The 21,878-nt window shown below is 30.7% G+C and overlaps 1 protein-coding gene and 1 long non-coding RNA gene across 4 annotated transcripts in view; one reads left to right on the top strand and one right to left on the bottom strand.

The window, feature by feature from the left end:
• Positions 1 to 295: 295 nt before the first annotated feature.
• The window catches only part of LOC143244590 (uncharacterized), a 73,617-nt gene continuing 52,034 nt past the window's right edge, over positions 296 to 21,878 (bottom strand). The window contains exons 3-7 of the mRNA XM_076489554.1: positions 19,795 to 19,910; positions 19,158 to 19,237; positions 15,275 to 15,421; positions 14,182 to 14,376; positions 296 to 3,845 (exon numbers count right to left, since the gene is read on the bottom strand). Of these exons, the coding sequence (XP_076345669.1) occupies positions 14,318 to 14,376; positions 15,275 to 15,421; positions 19,158 to 19,237; positions 19,795 to 19,910 (402 nt within the window). The 3' untranslated portion in view covers positions 296 to 3,845; positions 14,182 to 14,317. The remainder of the gene's footprint in view (positions 3,846 to 14,181; positions 14,377 to 15,274; positions 15,422 to 19,157; positions 19,238 to 19,794; positions 19,911 to 21,878) is intronic.
• Positions 11,856 to 20,999, top strand: LOC143244591 (uncharacterized). Of its 3 annotated transcripts, none has more exons than XR_013025219.1 (3): positions 11,856 to 12,205; positions 14,251 to 14,417; positions 17,272 to 17,616. It is a non-coding gene; the product is annotated as an uncharacterized LOC143244591 (long non-coding RNA). The 3 variants fall into 3 exon arrangements; XR_013025218.1 differs by lacking the exon at positions 17,272 to 17,616 and adding an exon at positions 20,769 to 20,999 and having other exon boundaries at positions 11,858 to 12,205; XR_013025217.1 differs by lacking the exon at positions 17,272 to 17,616 and adding an exon at positions 15,338 to 15,473 and having other exon boundaries at positions 11,861 to 12,205.

Genomic DNA, 21,878 nt, shown 5'->3' on the forward strand with positions numbered 1-21,878 from the left:
AATTGGTTAATAACTGTATTTCAGATAAAACTTTTACATGTAATGAGAACAGTGGGTGCTTTGATAAGTTTTTGTTTGTTCGAAGTTAAGCACAAAGTTACACGATGAGCTATATGTGCTCTGCCCACTATAGGTATCAAAACCTAGCTTATAGCAGTGTGAGTTCACAGACATACCACTGTGCCATTGGAGGGTTTTAACAAGTTTTTCCAGAGTAGCATTTACGAAATAATTATTGTTTCTATGAAATGAGGTCACCCAAAATACTTCTAATTCAGAAGACTTTCAGCATATGGCCTAAATAATAAACATGGTTTATTTTTCTAACTGCATCATTTAAAAAACAAAAGACAACAAATTTTACTTATTATATTAAAAAGGTCAAGCTGAGTGTATAAAATTACCATATATGTATTTGAATAACCATAATTATGACTACAAATTCCAGGAAAGAGATTAGTTTGTTAGTGTCAATAAATCTTACAGTAAGGATAATGCTGCTACTTTGTACATAGTACAACATTAGATGTCAAATGTCTGAAGAACTGTGTAGTAATCTTTGTAGCATGGTACACGTAAAGGTGAAATCATAAATAATAAACTATGTAAATTAGATATTAGTAAGACTTGAACATTTTCAAAAATCAGGGCTCCTATAAAAACAAACCTGTTTTAGTGACAAAAACATTAATCCATTATTAGTGCATGATACAACAAGGCCTTAGATTTATCTATGATAATGCTAAAGATGAAAAGGTACTTTAAGTTTCTCTTTGTGGGAAAAATGTTTCTACAGTTTGACCAATGCATTATAATATAAATCAAGGTTTTCAAAACTTTAGCTTATCTCAACTTTCTTTTTGCCTCTCTTCATAACTCACAACCCTATAACGCAAGATACTAAAATATGAAAAATTCATTAAAGATATGAATTAATTTATGTGGTTTTAACCAACGAGTTGGGAAAAGTTGTTTTAAGTCATGGAATTACACTAATCTTTATCAGTTATAGAATTGTTTCAACTATATTTGGTATGAACGAACAAGTAGAGTAGCTTTAATTTATCAGGCTGTCAGTTTTTTCTTTATTCATTACCTACTCATTAATAACTGTTGGTATAAGTTTATCTATGGGGTAAAACATCACAATAATTTTATTCATATCATACATCACTTAACAGGTACAATGGCATCAGTTTATCCCCATTTCAAATTATCATTCTTTTTTTATTTTTCTTCAACTCCCAGATAGACTAAGACAGAATCTACAGTTTATCCCAGCCAAATAATGTTACCATAGTTTATCACAAACTGTTTTCTCCATAAATTATATCATCTGATAAGATGCCATGAGATTTGTGTTATTAAGAGAAATTTGCACCAGTTTATCAGTAATCACAGCATCTAACAGTTTGGTATCAACTAATTTCAATTATCAAATGTTTTAAAGGAAGATCACAAGTTTATTCATGTCAAATAGAAATTGAAGTTAATAAATAGACACTCTTGTAATTCAGTTATTGAAGAGTTTTCAAAAAAAAAATTTTATTGAAGGAGAAATACTTAGTTAATTATATGTATTTTGTTTTGGCTAAAATATGGAAGATGGTAATGGCTCCAAAACAAAACACAACCTTGTGATCTGAAACTTGCTGATGTTTATCTTAGCCATATGAATAAGTTGTTGTTTTTTAATGTATAGTAAAAATATCATGTAACAAAGCTTTCAATCTTAAATCTGTTATCTTGATACTCTTTGCTTTAATCAACTTCATTTTCAGTCAACATTTATATCCACGAAAGCTGTTAGTTTTCTATTAACCACAGAGATAAGAGCCTAAGAGCAGTAACATCAGAAAGCTGAACAATATATAACATGCAACTGATGATAACACCAGCTACTTTAAAGGGTGTATTATCTATCATTTCAAGAAACAATAACAAAGTAAGCCAGAAAAAGTGAAGATAAATACAAAATAAGTTCACTATTTAAGAAGAAGATGGGTAAATTAAGTTTGTTATATGGTCATCTAGTGATGAATTTCACATACTCCTTTAATTATACAGGAAAACATGTAATTCGAAATTGCATTTTTAAATCTAAAAAGATTTTGAATTCTAGAAATATAATAATTATTTGGTATAAATATAAATAATTCATGGATATACTATGCATAGTGGCACAGTGGAATGTCTACAATGCTATAAACTAAGTTTCAATACCAGTGGTGGGCATAGTATATGTACTCCATTGTGTAACTTTGGGCTAACTATAAACGAAGAAATTGTGCTAAAGAAAGAAAATGTTGTAATTATGTATTTGAACAGTATGCATCTGAATATTAAACTTACAGTATAATATCAACATGACTTGATACTGCCATACTTAAAAAACATGTAATATAGGCTACAATATAATTATGTTACTCTTTATTACAAATCAACATCCTTTGGACTGTGTGTGTGTTTTCTTATAGCAAAGCCACATTGGGCTATCCATTGAACCCACCAAGGGGAATCGAACTGCTGATTTTAGCATTGTAAGTCCATAGACTTACTGCTGCACTACTGAGAGGGCCTTTTGGACTGTGTGTTCATTTTGATAGTTTTGAGTTAATTTATTTGAAAATAGTTTGACAAAAGTTTTGAACAATTAAAGTTGCAGAACTATATGTATACTTTGTTTCATAATGAAATACTGAGAAGTTTTAATGCAGAATGAATTCTATATGAATTTTGCTGATAAAACTGATTCACAAATCTGCTAGCCCTAGTTTTTACTTTATAGAGTTCAATACTATCAAAATGGTTATCATTTAGGGAAAATAGCTACAAACTAAAATTGCATGCATTTTGAAAAGTACCTTTACAATGAAGTTTTTTTTTTTATATTTTAAGTTTACATGTGCTTGGCCCACAAAAAACATATGTGGGATCCACCACTAGATGACTATCCACTAAAATAAAATATATGCCAAGAAGTTTACGAAGTATAATTAATATAAGTTACTGGTACCAAATGGCTGTCATAATGTACTTGGAACTGCCACCTTTAACATGTCTGGGAATAAAACCCAGTTATGGACTTGACAGGTTCCAGAGCTGTCCAGTTTGATATGTATCAACAAAATTTAAATTCATCTCTTTAACATGTCAGCTGGTTTTCTTTATTTTATCCTTGGAAACAAGTTGAGCTAAGACATATTAAAAAAATGTAATGAAACTCACATTTGAATTCAGCAGCCCAATCATAGGTAAAATGAAGAAAAAAATAAAAGTAATGGTAAGGAGTTGAAGATGATGTAGAAAGATGCACAGTGAAATCAGGTCTCTTATCCTTTCATTTTATAATTCATTCACAATGAATAAAGCAGTCTAATGTTAACCTCTAATTCCTTTTGAGCTTAATATGTGAACAGAGGAAAGACACAACAAAATAATTACACAAAAGAATACATGTTTTCTATGGCTCGTCCTAGAACTGTTGCTTGTTACTGAGGATTGGCACTTAAAATTTCTAAAGATTGTGCCCTAACTCACACAGATCCACCATATGTAACGACATTGTGAATTTCAGGAACACTGGGGACCCGGCTATGTCCTGGAATTCTAGTTTGGGCTCCTTCAGTTCGAGGGGGAGACCCCTGTGAAAAATGCACAAGTCCAGTGGAATGCCTTGTCCTAACTGAGTTTATCACATATGCTGTCAATGTTACATCAGATGAGCCACCAGATTCTAGAGGAATAGGATGTATGCGGAAATGCTCCAGCATGTCAAAGATTGCCTGAAACCACAAGTGTTGGACTCTACACTGACCCTCTGTGTTGATGGTCATTCTGAGATGCTAAAAAAAATTAAATCACATTCCCTTAAGTTAAAAATAAGATAAACCTTCAACAATTTCTACACTGTAATTAATTTTACAGCAAGTATCTTTCATAATGAAAGAACATTTACAGTATGAAGATGAACATGGATAACTTAATTTAAAACATAAAGAATATTTTACAACAAAATAAAGGACAACATTTTTCAGATGAATTTATTTAAAGCCTTTAACTAAAACGACTAACTTCCATCCCTTTTCTGTTATTCTTGTAGTATTTATTCAATGACTCACTAAAAATTAGTTTTTTATTGCTAATGCTTGAGAATAATTAGTTTTCTATTACTCTTTTGCTGTTAAAATAATAATTATTATTCAGTTGTATCTACCATTGGTCTTTGTAACATGTAACTGATGCTTTCATCTGTTACTTTATTTCAATATTGATAAAACTTTTTTTTCATTTTTCAACTGAAAACAGTTTCAATCATCAGTGTAATTTATGAAAGAATAGAAAAACTCTGTACTATTTGCTTTTGCTTAAAATGGCAAATGAAGAAACGTTTTAGAAAATGTTTCTGCACAGCAGATTAGAGCAAAAAGAATAAACACAAGGTTAAAAAATTAATAGTTAAACTGACTTGGTGAGTTTGTCACAGGAATTCATTAATATACATAACAAATATCATAAATAAGGAAATAACTTAAACCTAAAATCTCATGAAATGCAAAGCCAATCATGAAAAATTATTATTTTTAAAAATAGATATGAATTTGTATTTATCATTAGATTCACCCCTTGTCACTGCATTATACCAGTTTCAGATAATTCCATTCATTGCCAGCAATACTGGATTTATATGGGATTGAAAGAGCACGTAGCATAGATACTATTTATTTACTCTTCTAAATTGTTCAGCAGACAAACTATTTAAAATACTAAAAATAGATATGAAGCCCAGTCAATTGTTCAATTCCCCCTTGTCACTGAGCATATACCAGCTTTGGGGAATTTCATCTCTTATCAGTAACCATAGGCTTTATATAGTAGTGGAGTGTACATTCTGTGTATGAGATTTGGAATTGTTATGTATTTAACAGTCTTGTCTTTTTTCGTTTGCTGTGATATAACTAGAAAAACCATAATAGTAAATTTACAATGTTCCATCTTTCGTTTTTGTATTTATCTATCTCAACTACCAGTGAAAGCTTGGGCTGTTTAAGAGAGCTCTGCTAGTAATTACTATTGGGTTAATCCTTAAGCTCAGTTGGTATAGAACTTATAATAAAAGTGGTCTCACATTCAAATTATAGAAATATAAAAATTTAAATTACCACTCATGTTTTAATTCTTAAGTTTTTAAAATCAAAGTATAAAGGTAATTATTTAATCTAAAGTAAAAGTGTAGATTCTAATTTGCATTGAAAGTTAAAAAATATTTAAATAAAAATTGGATAATGCAAAAAAATATGCTTAGGTGTATAAATTATTAATATTAAAACATCACAAACTTAAGAAATTTAAATTTACTGTTATGACAGCAGATTTAAAGGATTAAAAGAAGATAGAGAGCTGGTCAAACAAGAAATTATGACATTATAAAGAAAGTATGAAGAAAGGGTGGTTGAAAATATCAAAATTAACAGTAAGGCTTTCTTTAAGCATATTAAGAATACACAAAATATTAGGATTGAGAATTGATCTCTTGAGGGATAATAAAGAAAAACTTGTATCTGATAGTTATGAGATGGCCGAGTTATTAAATCCTGCTTTTTCTTCAGTTTGCACTTAATGAATATTTAAGCAGTATTCCTCATCTTGAGCAGTTGAAAGATAGGAACAAGGTTGAGCAATATGACTGTATTAATTATGAGCTTATTAAGAAAAAATTAGAAAGCTAAAAAAATGATAAGGCTCCTGAACCAGATACTAGTTCTCCAAGGGTTTTAAAAGTGGTTAAGGATTAGATATGTGAGTCCCTTGTTACTATTTTTTGCAAGTCCTTTAACAGTGAACAGGTGCCAAAGGATTGGAAATTAGCTAATGTTTCTCCTATTTTCAAAGGAGGTTTTAAAAATTGTCCCAGTAATTATAAGCCTATTAGTCTTACACCAGTTGTGGGAAAATTGTTGGAAAATATGACAAAGTCATTTAACAATGTTTAAAAAGTTATTTGATATTCAGCATGGTTTCACTAAGGGAAAATCTTGCTTTACATATCTTTTGACATTCTTTGAAAAGAGACCTCCAGTGGCACAGCAGCATGTCTATGGACTCACACCACCAGAAACTGGGTCTGTGATTAGCAAAGCACAAATAGCCCATTGTGTAGCTTTATGCTCAATTCCAAACAAACAAACTTTAAAAAGGTTATTTTCAATGGTTATAAGGGGTGAGATTTGATATATTTGGAATTTCATAAAGCATTTGACAAGGTGCCACATAAGAGACTTTTAAAAAAATTCTCTCTAGAAGTGTGGCAGAAAAGTTGGCTCATTAGCTAGAAAAGTGGCTGGATGAAAGAAAGAAAATGGTTGTTATAAATGAGGTCCAATCAAACAGGATTAATGTCACCAGAGCTATGGAGGCAGCTTGCTTCCTCTGCTACCCTTATGGTACGGAGGCAGCATAATGCCTTTTTTCAGAAATATTATTTTTTTTGTTATTTCTATTTTTTATTTGTTTGGCATAGGTCTATTCTTAGCCTTGTAAAATTTAGATTCTGACAGATTTTGTTTGTTTTTGAATTTCACGCAAAGCTTCACGAGAGCTATCTGTGCTAGCCATCCCTAATTTAGTAGTGTTAAACTAGAGAAGGCAGCTAATCATCACCACCCACTGCCAACTCTTGGGTTACTCTTTTACCAATGAATAGTGGGATTGACTGTAACTTTATAACACCCCTTTGACTGAAAGGGCGAGCGTGTATGGTGTGGCAGGGATTCGAACTCGCGACCCTCAGATTATGAGTCGAAAGCCTTAATCACCTGGCCATGACGGGCCAGTAAACTGAAGAACGACATTAAAAACTAGCATATTTCTCATGTGAGTATAGCAGTAAATCTTTAATTTTCTAAAATATTCTCGAACTGTTGGCAATTAAAGTTTGCATATATTTCATTGTTGTTTAGGAAAAGATCTTTTAAGTTTACTTGTATCGTTTCCTGGAGTGGAATGTTTGCAAATAAAGATTCAATGTCAAAACTATAGAGTATATAACGGATTTAATATTATTTTAATATCTATGTTTGTTTCAGTTTCAAACACATTTAGAAATGTATGTATTGTGCAAATCCCGCATGTTCTCTACATTTGTAGATCTCGAGTGTATGAATTAACAATATATGTTTTACACTGTTGCCAACTGAACTTCCTAGAATTTTGCCTAAAGCTTATAAATCGACGTGCCAAGAAACAATAAAGAATATTGTTACGTCGCTACAGTAAGTATATTATAAGTATAAGCCTCAGAAGCTGTAATTGTGTTTGTTTTGTTTTTGAATTTCATGCAAAGTCACATGAGGGCTATCTGCTCTAGCCATCCCTAATTTAACAGTGTAAGACTAGAGGAAAGGCAGCTAGTCATCACCACCCACCGCCAACTCTTGGGCTACTCTTTTACCAGCGAATAGTGGGATTTGCCATAACATTATGACGCTCTTCACGGCTGAAAGGGCGAGCATGTTTGGTGCGACTGGGATTCGAACCCGCGATTACGAGTCGAACGTCTTAACCCACCTGGCCATGTCGGGCCGTCTGTAATTGTGACAAACAGCTATTAATCGGAAACAAAAGATATTTAATAAGAAATTGTATAAATTTCGAACATTAAAAACTTCAGTGAATTAATTTCAGATGTTAGTATTTCTATAAGGATATTATACATTTTTTGTCAGATAAAAACTCGAGTGTGAAGAATAGAGCTAGCTAGCATTCCCGTCAAGTGAAGTGTATTTTTGTATCACGTATCAACATAAAAGTAATTTGTGCTTCGTAAACCATTGAAAAAGTATTCAGTTCCAGACCAGATAAAGGGCTTAATATTGTTTGTAAAACTTCTGCATATAAATTAGAATGAATTTGTTCTCCCTTAACCGTTGATAAAACATTCAGAAAGAAAACTCAGTATTGTTGGTAAGTTCGTAAAATTTTTGTATATAAGTTACCTGAAATAACCATTATTACACATTGTATTGTTGTTTGTGTATTAAAATACATTTATGTTATGATAAAAATTGTGTGTATCAATATTTTTGTCAAATAACATAAATTTAATGCATATCGAGATTTCATTAACTTCTAAATTAAAATTCCGGCTGTTTGAAATCATAATAAGTAACATGCCTAACATAATATATTGAAGACTTGTCCGAAATAAATTATAATATGTAACACTTATCATTATAGACAGTTAGAAAAAGCCATAATAACTGTGGGCTCGTCCAGGAAAAATTAGAATATATAATGATACTGATTTTTAGCTGTAAACTTGTTAGAAATAAGTGAATATGGAATAAGAATGAAAGATTTAACCAATTTATAAGTACGAGATCCAATGCTTGATAAAATAGGTCTAGAAGCAATGTTTTTGTTGTGTTTGTACACTTTAGGGAACCCATATAATGATACCAGGGTGGGAGCCTGAGGAGTAAATGTTTTCAAGAACGTTTTCTGAAATGTAATTAAATTGTTTAAATTTCTTAAAGCTTGTTGTATTTTTCTTCGTGTTTCACGGTGAGCCATAACTAATCAACATTCAGGAGTTTCAGTTTAGTTGTATCCTTAAGGATACATTATATATTGTTAATGTAACTCGGTTTACTAAGGATAATAACACCTGTACATCTCTCAGGTCAAGTAATGATATTTTTTTCCATTATTGGCTAATTTTTCAGGCAGTATATTCTTCGTGTGTAATAATGTAACAAGGTTTGTGGGAGTTCTATTTGTAAAACGAAGGTAAAGCTGCATCTTTGTATTTTGTTCTTACAAACTTCTTTAATTTCTGGGAACAATTTCTGTTGAAAATAGATATAGATTTTAATATTTTATACATACCCTAAAAGGAGAACAGACAGATAATTCAAGATTGGAAAAGAAAGGAGGAGTAAGCAAAACTTGAGGCTTTTAGATAGAGCAGTTTTACAGGATTAACTGAATTCAACATCATGAAAGTTAAAAATCTTGTGTTTGGATTAGTACGGTTTATCTGGAATTAATTTATTGATTTTGCTTGTGTTCCAGGTGGGTTTCAGTTTTAGTGTTACCATTGTTGATCAGGTTAAGTAGATGGTTGTAATGTTTCATATTATAATTTAATCTCGGACGAGTCTCCAATTTATTATGTTACATACATTAATATTACGATTTCATATGAATTTATATTTGGATTTACAAGATATGTATCAAATGTACGATATTTGCCAATAAGATTGATATGCACAATTTTCTTTCTTAACACAAATATGTTTTAATATAAAAAATACAGTTTATAATAACAGTTATTGTTAATGGTTATTACAAATAATTAGTTATGTACAAAAATTTTACAAACTTACAAACAACATTCAATCTGGTCTGACACTGAATATTTTTATCAATAGTCCAGGTCCATGAGGCACAAATTACTTTTATGTTGATACACTTCACTTGACGAAAATGCTAGCTAGCTGATCTATTCTTGTATGGCCTTACACCACTTACAAATTTACCTTCTACAGAGGAAGTTAGATACATGATGTGGTTGTAGAAATACTAACGTCCAAATTTAATTCACTGAAGTTAAACGGTTTACAATGTTCGAAACCTATAAATATTCCTGGTCATATTCTGTAGTTTTCTGACTAATAAGGGTTATTCACAATTATAGCTCCTGAAACTTGTTGTATGCTGACTGTAGCTTGGTATGACTTCAAATTTTCTCGAGTTGGATTATCATCCAACCATTTTTCTTTTAACAACTTCAAAGGGCCATGAATCTAAAGGCAATACACCTTCTAACAATATCCAACTCGCCACAGCATCACATAAAATACACAATTATATGGGATCACCAGTGTCATTTGTCAAAGACATAGAATCAACAGACACAAAAGGCCTAAATGCCTTCAGAACTACATTAGCCTTTTTATCACTGGCCAAATCAACAACATCAGGTTATCTGGTGAAACTATGTCCACATGGGGACAAGAATGCACAGGATGTTGCCTTTTTTTTCCTTTTTCAAACTTCAGCAATGGAACATAACATGACCAGGTTTTACAGAAATAGCAGACAGGTTTTGAAGTTTTATCCTGAAGATTTCAAACTAGAAGAACTGAATTTTTTTAAATAATCCTAAACTTCAGTGGATGAACAGTTGCTGGTTTTCGCTAAGATAGCAGGAATTTCTTTTCATGAAAAGTAGTTTCATGAGTTAAAATGTAATAATCGAAAAGAGCAGCTGCTTCACGTAGTATTTCAACTTTCCTTTCATCCAAGTTAGTTTGAGGTCGTCACCTGTAGAGCATTTAAATTCCTCAGTTAGATATAATTTTCTTAGTTTGATGCAACTTTTGCCAATCTGTATAGAATTACACCATTAACTAAAATAAACCTCCTTTTCGTGGACAAATCTGATACACGTTTGACTATTTGTGATAACCTCGAGCCTTTTGACAATGAGCCTCTTGTGCTAACTCATAAGCTAATTAAACCTTGTCATAATCAATAGAACCTTTTATGAACAGAACAGCATAAGTTTCTTGTGTTTTATCAGTTAAAATACTCTATAATAATGACCATTTTTTGCTGCGCTATTCCATGGTTTGAGCAACTTTCTTGAAATGTTGGAAACATTTTAATTTTATTTCCATTAAACTGCTATACTTTAATATAATGATTGAGTTCAAAGTTGTCATTTCGCCTTGGTCGATTGGATTTGAGACTAATTTTCATTTATTTCAGTCTAATTTCTTTCCCAGCTTTGTTGCTTCCTCATGCAACAAATCATCATCGACTAATATTTCAACAATACGTTTTTAGTTCATTTTTTTCTCATTGCTTTTTAACCTCTAATTCTAGGATTTTGTCAATTTCAAGCAATTCATTTTCTACATTTTTCTAGTTTTTTTGAGGGACGGTGATTCAAGAAAACCTGGATAATCAGGAATTATCAAATCTTGTTGGCACTAATAAATATAAATTGAATTAAGATTTGAATTTAAATTAAAATGAATTTTAATGTGATTCAGATCCCAGATGAGCCTCCACTTATTTATGTTAGGTATTATAATTTAATCTCAGACAAGTCTCCGATTTATCGTGTTATGTACATTATGTATCACAATTTCAAATGACCAGAAAGTTTTATTTGACTTTAGAAGATATGTATCAAATTTATGATATTTGCCAATAAGACTGATACACACAATTTTCTTTATGAACACAAATATATTTAAAAAAAACAACAAAAAATACAATTTATAATGACGGTTAAAAATAGTTAATACAAATGATTATTTATATACAAATATTTTACAAACGTCAAACAATGTTCAATCTTCCATCTGGTCTGGAACTGAATATTTTATCAATAGTCCAGGTCCAAACACATAAATTAATTTGACAGGAATACTACCTAGCTCCATTCTCACATTGCTTACAAGCGTACTTTCCACAGAGGAAAATATATATATAATGTCCTCAGAGAAATACTAGCGTCCAAATTTAATCCATTGAAGTTAAATGGTTTATAATTTTGAAATCCATAAACATTCCTGGTCAAATTCTGTAACTTTCTGATTAATAAGCATTAATTACGCTTATAACTTCCAAGTCTTTTACTACACTGACTGTAGCTGACCAACAATATTCTATTACTGTGCATCGGCTAGCTTTTATATCAATTAGGCGAGATTCTCGAACGTTCAACAATATTCGAAGATACGTTATTGTTTTCATAAAATGTATATTGCTAATTCTTACTTTCTAGAACCTTCTACAAATTCAGAGAATAGACAGGATTTGCTCAGTACACATCCAACAGTATACGTCACATGAATCAAACTGAAACAATATAGGTATTAAAATAAATGTATAACAGTAAATCTGTTACAGTAGTCTATCTATGATAAATAGAGTACAACACAGAGGAGAAGGGATGAAGCGAAATCAAAGGAAGTAGTTGTGACAAGTGCGCAGTTTTTTTGTGGAATCTGTACTGAATAGAAACAACTGCATGACACATCACCATTCACCTTTAACGAAATTGCAACTGGCTTTTACAACTGGAAAAAAAAGGTACATACTGATAACTACATGGAAAGTAAGAGCCATAAATATGCAAGAAAGAAGCAAATATAAACCAGACAGCAGTAGAATGAATTTAGAGTATTTGGTGAGTTGGATAAATAAATGTCAAATGATTTTTGATTATATTAGATATGAGATAATGGATATGATATATCATAATTTGAATTAGAAGTACAATTTTGAAAGGAATAACCTTAACAGCATTGTGGAACAAATGGACTTTGAAGTTGGGGTTTATCAGTCTCTGAAACTATACAAGCAATATTTTGTTGCTAGTAGCAAGACAAAATAGGATTTTACGTTGTATGTACAAACATAGTGAATACAGGTCTAAAAACGTTATAATTTCATTGTACAAGTCATTGGTTAGGCTTGAAGTATTGTGTTCATTTTTGTGTTCCTTACCTCAGAATTGACAGTGAATTGATGGATAAGATTCATAGCAAGGCTACTAGGATGATACTTGGGATGGAAAGGTTATTATATGAGAACAAGTTAATATATTTGAAATTGTTTTCTTTTCAAAATAGAAAAGTCGAAGTGGACCCAACTAAGGTGGTTAAAACTGTTAATGAAATCGATAATGTTGATGCATCATCATTATTCATACTTAATAACGGGAACAGTAGAAATAGGTTATATAAATATAAATTTTGGCAGCATAGAAGTCACCTTAAATTAAGAAAATTTTATTTTACTAATAGGTTGTTTGCCTTTTAGAATGGGGTGGGTTGTCATTGGGTGTAGTCATTACAGTAAACATTTGAATGCAAGGGACTGGTTTTGGGTTGTGTTTCTGATGGGATAGCCTAGACTGACCAATAGCTTTGTAAAAAAATTATCTCTATAGGTTTATTTGTTTGTTTTTAGTTAAATACAAAGCTATACAATGAGCTACCTATGCTTTGCCAACCATAGGTATTGAAACCTAGTTTCTAACACTGTAAGACTGTCAAAATACTATTGTATCATTGGGGAGCATCTCTACATGTGTTGGAGATAGGTTAGCTAACTGGATAGAAGTTTGGCTGGATGGAAGGAAGAAGAGGGTTATTATAAATGGAGTTCAATCAAACTGAATTAATGTCACAATCTTAGAATTTTTGCTATTTTAGATTTACATCAATGAGAGATAACAGAGTGATGAATAAATTACTTGTATTTGCTGATAATATTAAAGTATTGGGTATTGCTAACTAAGAAGAGGATGTTGCTGCTTTACAAAAGGATTTAGATCATTTAGCAAGTTTGATAAATAAATGGCAGATGAGTTTTAATTATAATATATAAAATATAATGAATGAGGGTTATCACAATTTAAATTATAAGTATAATTTAAAAGGAAACAACCTTAACAGCATCATGAAAGAAAGGAGTCTTGGGTGATCACTCTCTAAATCATTCAAGCAGTGTGCTGGTGCTAGTGGTAGTGTAAATAGGATTTTAGGTTGTATCTACAGAAATAATGAAGTCTAAAGAGATTATAGTTTCATTGTATAGGTCACTGTTAAGGCCACATTTGGAGTACTGTGTTTAGACTTGGGCTCCTCACATTAGAAGGGACATTGAATTGTTGGAAATGATTCAAAGAAGGATTACTAGAATGGTGTCTGGGATGGAAGAGTTGTCATACAAGGAGAGGCTGAATTTTCAAAAATTGTTTTTTCTTGGAAAAAGAAGATTTAGGGATGATATTATTGAGCTGTTTAAGACTGTAAAAAATTTATAGTGTTGATGAACAATTTATTTCATACTTAGCAGTGAAAATAGTATCACTAGGGGACACAAATATAAATTTTTGCATTACAGGAGTCATCTTCACCTAATATAGTTCATTTTTTAACAAAGTTGTTAACCTCTGAATTTTGTGAAGACAGTACATTTAAGTGAGTTTAAGAGAAAATATGATAACTATATGAGTGATAAGGGCTGGCTTTAAGTTTTTGTTTTATTATTTCTAATTTAGTTTAGAGGATGGGACAACCATGATGGATCAATAGGTCTATTGTTGTCCCTAAACATTATGTGATATTAGAAGGTAGTTACATTAAAAGTGTTTACCTTGGCTCTGCCCTGGAAATTAAAAGTAAGAACATATTCTCCCTTTCTTGTCTCACTTTGTCAAACTAGAAACACACCATGACCCTCAAGGTATTCTCGTAACACCAGTTGTGCTGCATCACTTCTGGATAACATCCTATGAAAACATGGCCAATTCCTTCAGAGTCTGATAAATATCAGGTCCTTGCTCACCTACTATAAAACACAAGGATATGATTTAGGAAAATACCAAAGAGGTAAGATATTAAGACAATTCACGTTTTCTTCCCTCAGTCAGGATTTATTTTAATTTTCTCTTGTAGTACAAATGGTTAATGAAATGTAATTTATCATTTATATATATACAAATATAGCCAAATAACTACTGTTTTTTGACAAATAGACAGATTAATAATTTGAACAATGCCTGTATGCAGCTTAATGTGATAGCTTTTAACTCCTCTGCTGCTATATTCACAGATAAACAACTCTCTCCCTTTTTATCAGTTTTATTTTAGATGTACGATAGAAAAAAACTGAATGCATATTTTAATTGAACTTTGAACCTGGTAAAATCTTGGAAATTTTTAGGGGAATGTCCTTTTCTTCATGGAGATACAAAATTTCAAACTGTAAAGGCAGTAGTCTAGAAGGGGGACATACATTTTTCATGGTGATATAAAATTCCAAACTAAAGGAGGATATGTATAAATGTGCCTACAGTAGTGAAAATTAACAAGCGAGCTGAATACTAACCTTTTAATACATCAGGAAGAGATAGATCAAGAGTACAAAAAGAACAGGACTCACATGTTCTTTTTATGTGCTGTTAACTATTCCATTCTGCTAAATTGACTGAAACATCTGCTAATTTAATTTTGTAAATGCTTAACTTCTGTATCTGGAAGTTATTCAGTTCAAAACTTTAATCACTTAATTGCATAATTTTGTAATTTGCTAATAAACCTTAATTACACTACAGTAACCTGGTATATTATCACCTCAGTAATTTTAACATTTTTTAAGTTCACAATGTTTATGAAAATTATACTGATAAAAAAACGTCTAAGTAGTATATATTAAAGTAGTCTGCACCCTTGGTGTTTTTTGTCACCTGTAATTTGTTCTTGTTGAGGCAATGTTCCAAGTTCGTTCCCATTGCTTCTTCCTGTTGTAGATATAACTTCCACAGCACCTATTCCCCTAGGAGGAAGGTCTGGAGGAGGTTCTGGAGTAATTTCCAGTGTTCCTTCCTCATTCTCTGGTGTATCGTAAAAACAGTTGTAATGGTAACTTGACTTTTAATATTATACATGTCAATTTTTACCTGAAAATATTTTTATATCAATTAGTATTTTACATAATACTTAAAAACTGTTGGCCGTTTTCAAATCTTGATGCAGAAATCTAACAATAATATAATGTTGCATGGTAAAACATTCAATGTATTTTGTGATTGTTCCCTCATAAATGTGACATTTATTTATATATGTGTGCATGAATGTGTGTGTATTATAATTCTTTAAGTTGTGTGGTACAAACAAGCAATGACATTTAATTTTGAATATTTAAGGATTTTCTTTAGCCCTAACTTATAAGGACCATTTTCTGAAAAGGTATGATGCCCCAAATATTCTAAAGCTTTTCATGAACTACACACCGAACTTTAGTTATAAACTTCTTTTATGACCATGTGTGCATGTGTCTAATATGCATACATAATTTTCTTATACATTTCTCATTTTATTGTTCCATAAATTACGTTCATGATTAAAAAAAAACTACTTTCTTTTGTAAATAAACAATTAAGTTTCCATTCTAAGTTTATCAATACAGTCCACATGGACCCTCCATTAACCTTTCAGCAAATATTTGTAAAGTATTTATACATATGCCTTGTGAATCCATAACCTTCTTTGTTACATAATTCCTAATAACACACAAGTTGCACAAAGCATCTGAACAAAACAGAGAATAGTTTTATTGTCTTAAGATATTTTACTTGTTCTACAGTAATTTCTGTATAATGAATTCGAAAATGATATCCATTTTTCTTCATCATGTGCAGATTTTTCATGAAGTAATATTTACTTTTACATATGAGAATCATTTTCATTGAAATTGAATCACATTTGGTTTTGCTTAAAATATTGACAACCACTAGCTATAAATTCCTCTACGTCAACTGTTATGTGAGAGTCTTATTGACTGCTCCAGAACCCGCAAGAAATACACCACTAGTACATAAACATTTAACAGACAACATGTCATTTCTGGATAGTATTTATTTGTGCATGCACTTTGATATTACTTTTTTTTAATATTATTCATTTGTCATTATGGTAATAAGAGGTTGTGTGAATGACACAAACATATTCTGTAATATTTAAGGTAAATTTCTTGTAAAGAAACAATGGCAGAACATTACAGAACATGGTTGTGGAGACTTAAAAGTCCTTTGTATGTTGTTGGGTTAACAATCCAGTTATACAAACCACATTTTTGGTAGGAAAGGGACAGCAGAGCATGACATCAGCATTGAGTAAAGAAGCAATGACCATGCAGAGTCAGCATGATACCAGGGTAAAAAAAAACAAAAAAACTGTGAAAGTTTGGTCAATACAAAGAAAGTCCTATTACCTCCACCTTATGTAAAACTCAGCTTGACGAAATAGTCTGTAAATGCCTTAGACAAAGATGGTAACTGTTTCAAGTATCTATACTGACAATTCTTGGCTCTTTCAGAAGCAAAACATAAAGAAGAGATTTTTGTTGGGTCTTATATTAGGAAACTGACATTGGATGGACAGTTCAAATTACAGGGAAGAAAGTTGAAAATTAGTGTAGATTGCCTTTAAAGATGTTATTAAGAAATCTTTAGGAAACAACGAGGATCAAATTATGAAAATATTATCAATAACATGTTTGATAATTTAAAAAGAGTTGGGTTGTAATATGAGCTTGAAAGTTTCTTTCTTACATGTGTAAAAACGGCTTGTTTGGGTTGAGAAAATTTTACATATATATTTTTCTCTACAAGTGGGTTTTCTCGACATCACTGATTATTTCTTTCTTACACTTAAATACTGAATATTTTCCTGAAAATCTCAGTGGCATCAATGAAGAACAAGATAAAAGGTTTCATCAAGACTTCAGGGAAATGGAGAGGAGGTATCAAGGAAGGTGACACATCAGCATGATAGCTGATTACTGCTGATCATTGCAACAAGATGCTCCAGATGTAATACATAAAATAAAGACCATAAAATGTAGTTTTGAGACTAAAAGACACAGGATTCACACAAAAAAAATAGGATGAATGAGAATGCATACTCATTTCACATCAGTGTTTATCATTTTTCTTCAGTTTCTTTGTATTTTTGTTAACAAACATAATGATAAAAAGTGTTCATTGTGGTAAAAAACGAAATAATAATTTGATCTAAGTTAACATGTTTTTTTTTCCAATTTGTACAAACACCTTACAAAATGGAAAAAATGAATATTACTTTTGAAATCTAGATATCTGAATTGTGAAAAGTTCATTACTAAAACCCAAACAGCTTTTACATAGTTCAAGTTTGCAGGCCTGTCTAATATATTTAATCTCACTACATACTGCTGTAGTTTTCTAAATATTTTACATAGGAAACAAGCAAATTCATCCATTTTCAGGCAGTTTTTCCACACAAAATTGTGAAACTGCTCAACATGATTACACATGTAGGTGCAGCTGGTAGTGAATGGTATGTAAAACAAGTAAGTACTTTAAAGGTTAATGAAATATATGGATCACATACACCTTAAATAGAAAACTAATATAAACATCATTCACAAAGTAAGTGCATTCTTTTATATTAAAAATTTATGAATAAATTCACAAAAAGAATTGTTAAATTAGCATATGAGAGATAAGACACAGAAAGGTAGTTTAACACAGTACCATCAATTAGATTTTATTCTTCTATTATATATTTATAGATTAATATGAAAAAAACAGGTGAAATATTAAATCAAGCCTATGTGAAAAAGCAATGGCATATATAAAACAAGTTTACAAAATCTTGGTTGATTTTAATACTGATTATGACCAAGTACATGTAAAGGACTGAGAAAGATACAGTGCATTACATGAAAAAGAAAAGACAGATTAGATGAAAAAAAAAATAAACAGCAATTTATATTTTAAAATTTCACTACACACAGTATTATAAAAAAATGATGACCAAAACAAAAAAATTAGAGAATATGACTTCATATATAATAATAAATTGACAAATACAGACGAATAATATCTAAATTAAAAACACAATAACGATAAAAAAGTGTGAATAATCTATTAAAAAGGCACCGATCTTATTAAAAAACTGTAGACATTTCAATGATATTCTACTTCAGTTGTTAAATGGGGCTGGTACCTTTTTAATAAATCATTGTGCATTTTGTAAAACTGTGGTTCTCTTTAATTTTCTTAACTTATGCACAAATATAGTTTTTATCATATACAAAAATTATCATAAAATTGCCCTTCAAATAACTAGAATACATGCATGCACACACACACGAATACAGTTTAACTGCAAATTTTGGAATGTGTGATATTGTTCTTGAATTTTGTACAGATACCACTTTAAAATTAACATAACTGACAATAATATGATAAATACTGACAATTTTGAAAACAAAACAATAAGATTGTTTCATGATCACAACGAACTAATAATTATTACAGGATTGAGCTATTGTAGCAGTTTTTCACTAGGTCACTAATTACTTATTAATAATAACAGTTGAAACTTGTTTCTAACATATTTCAAACATCAGGTAAAATATGATATTGTTCAACATTTACTGGTAACTTGAATATTTTTTTCTTTATTTGATTACCATTTATGTTATAGTTTTTAAAGACTCGTAAACATTTACTGCATGGTCAGAAACTATAGTATAATAATAAGATGAAAGAAGTTCAACTTTATGATCAGTAAAACACTTACTTTTTTTAGCAACTGGTATGTTGTGCCTGACTCTTAACCTGGTTAAACTATTTGATTGTGCACTTGATAATCTTGGTATACTAAGAAAGGGGAAAAAGACTGCATTATTCTAAAACATATATATATATATATATATCTAAGTTTACAAAAAATTAACAATTAATACAATTAATTAAATATTACAACAAGTATTGAGGTCAACACTACTTTGTCTAGTCTAGATAAGAATACAGTAATATATCAATTTAATGATTAATTATTTTATTAACCATACAAGTATCATTACAAGTGACTAAACATTCAACCAATAAAAGAGCATGCTATATGATTAACCCTTCAATCAATAAAAATATAATGCTAAATGATCTCCCAAGAATGAATTGTTGTAATTGATTTACCTTTTAACTGGTCAAATAAAATTCTATGCAATCTCTCAGGAATGAGAACCAATCAAGGATTTTAAATTACAAAATTTTAGGAATATGTAATCTTACTATCTAGAGCTATTTCTAAGTAAATAACATTTTAATATTTGTGACTGTGTGGTATGACTATTTTATTCTGATTTCTATATGAGCTAATCACAGATATTCTCTAATTAAGCAGACTAATGTGTTTAAAATATCTATATACATACACTACTTCTTCATTTGCATTCCCTAGATGGCACATACAGTATTTAATGTTGGTTAGCCTGGATTTCCTGTCTTGATCATCATGAGGCTCAATCACAGAGTCCATATGATTCTCAGCCTAAAAAATGTAAAATATTATTATGAATTTAAAATTAATTCACAACCTTAAATTGTAAGCCTAAATTTTTAATAGAGAGCCCTGAGAACTCAGAAATCTGAACAACCAAAGATCCAATTGTAAAGTATAACAGTAAATATCACTTTATCATGTGAAAGAGATCTCTCATTCTAGCCTTTTTTAAAACTTGTTTTCAAATTATTATTAAACTACTGAGCTATCACTGAAGGTGTCTCAAAACTAAAACAAGACATGCAACTTAATAAAAAAGTAGTATTCAGTCCATTTTCATTTAAATTTCTTTATACCTAATTCCCTAAACAAAAAACATTTTTTTAAATCTGCAACTAACACTCCTGAGCTTAAGACAGTAATGCTAGTCTATCCAAAAGGCAAAACAAAGAGCAGATAACATTAAAAAAATTGTATCAATTTCCAAAGTTGCAAACAGTACAATGAAACCTTTTATTTTACCTTTCAAAGACACAATTCATGTTTATGTCACATGAAATATCCTAAACGAAATATTTACAAATTTTATAAAATATCCCTCATACAGTAAATCTTACTTATTATTACAATTACCATATTGGTATGATTATAAGGCAATGTTTTTTTGTTTAATAATTAGGATGTAAAATTCATAGTTGCCTTATAATCATGGCCAGTCATAGGACCTCTCCCATCTATTCTAGCCTGTCACATTCCCGAAAATCCAGATAGCATGCTTTCAGATGCTTGCTCAAGGTAATTCTAGCAACTAGTCTGCCTGAAGGCTGTTCAGTTATAGTATTGATTTTGTGGACCTAAAAAAGGATGTTACAACACTAAAGTTTTTGTTCTTTCCCATGGTTTCAGAAAATGATGGCCATATTATATTTGAAACTGATCTATAGTTGAGTCAACGCAGTAATATATACAAAAAGTGTGGTGCTGATATGTTTGAAGAAGACTGACTCTTGCAACCAAGTGTTTTATCACGACTAGCATTTATTATTTTTAACTTTTATGTTGCTGTGTAGTTTTCCCATAATCTGTTATCCTGTATTTCTTTTCTGTCTTGACAGCAGATGAAAATGAAGTTTTGGTGTTTTACTAAGTTTTTTCCTGCTAAGTAGCACAACAACACTACAACTGCACAACTACTGAAGTTATTTTACACAATTAAACCATTTCAATGATCTTCATCACTCAAGGTTTCTTGCCTACCTATTTAATAGACATTAATCCACAAAAAATTTTAAAAATGTAAAGGATTGTTTCAAAACATGTTCCATGATGCACTAAATGAAAACTATTTTCAGTCTTTACATTCATGGGTTTAATTTTAGCTGATTGTATAACTTTGTTTGAAATAAAATTTAAAACAAAATCACATTAACTACTGTGTAAGATTTATGTTACTCAGACTTTTTTTGTGCAGATTTCAGGTGTTTGTTTACTTGATTAATATAAATGATTAGGAGTTGCAATGTAAAAAGATGTGGAATATTTGGTGTGTGATAAATGTAAAGAATGTCCTATACTGTAGTTTCCAACAAAGAAATTTGTACAGATACAGATAATATGTTCATTTATATGCAAAAACGGCTCGTTTGGGCTGAGAAAACACTTTACATAGAAGAGCGAACAACGTTTCGACCTTCTTCGGTCATCGTCAGGTTCACAAAGAAAGAAAGAGGTGGTCAGCTTCCGGTCAATTACCTCTTTCTTTGTGAACCTGACGATGACCGAAGAAGGTCGAAACGTTGTTCGCTCTTCTATGTAAAGTGTTTTCTCAGCCCAAACGAGCCGTTTTTGCATATAAATTTCTCAACAAGTGGGTTTCTCGTCATCACAGATAATATGTTCATAAGCAATGACTATTACATGAAATACTTAAATGTTTTAGAAGAGATAAGAAGTTCTGAGAAAAATACGTATAAGACAGAAGAAAGCCACAGATTTAAGAAAGGAAATACAAAAATA

This window comes from Tachypleus tridentatus, chromosome 2 (genome assembly GCF_004210375.1).
Source record: "Tachypleus tridentatus isolate NWPU-2018 chromosome 2, ASM421037v1, whole genome shotgun sequence".
Lineage (NCBI taxonomy): Eukaryota > Metazoa > Arthropoda > Merostomata > Xiphosura > Limulidae > Tachypleus > Tachypleus tridentatus.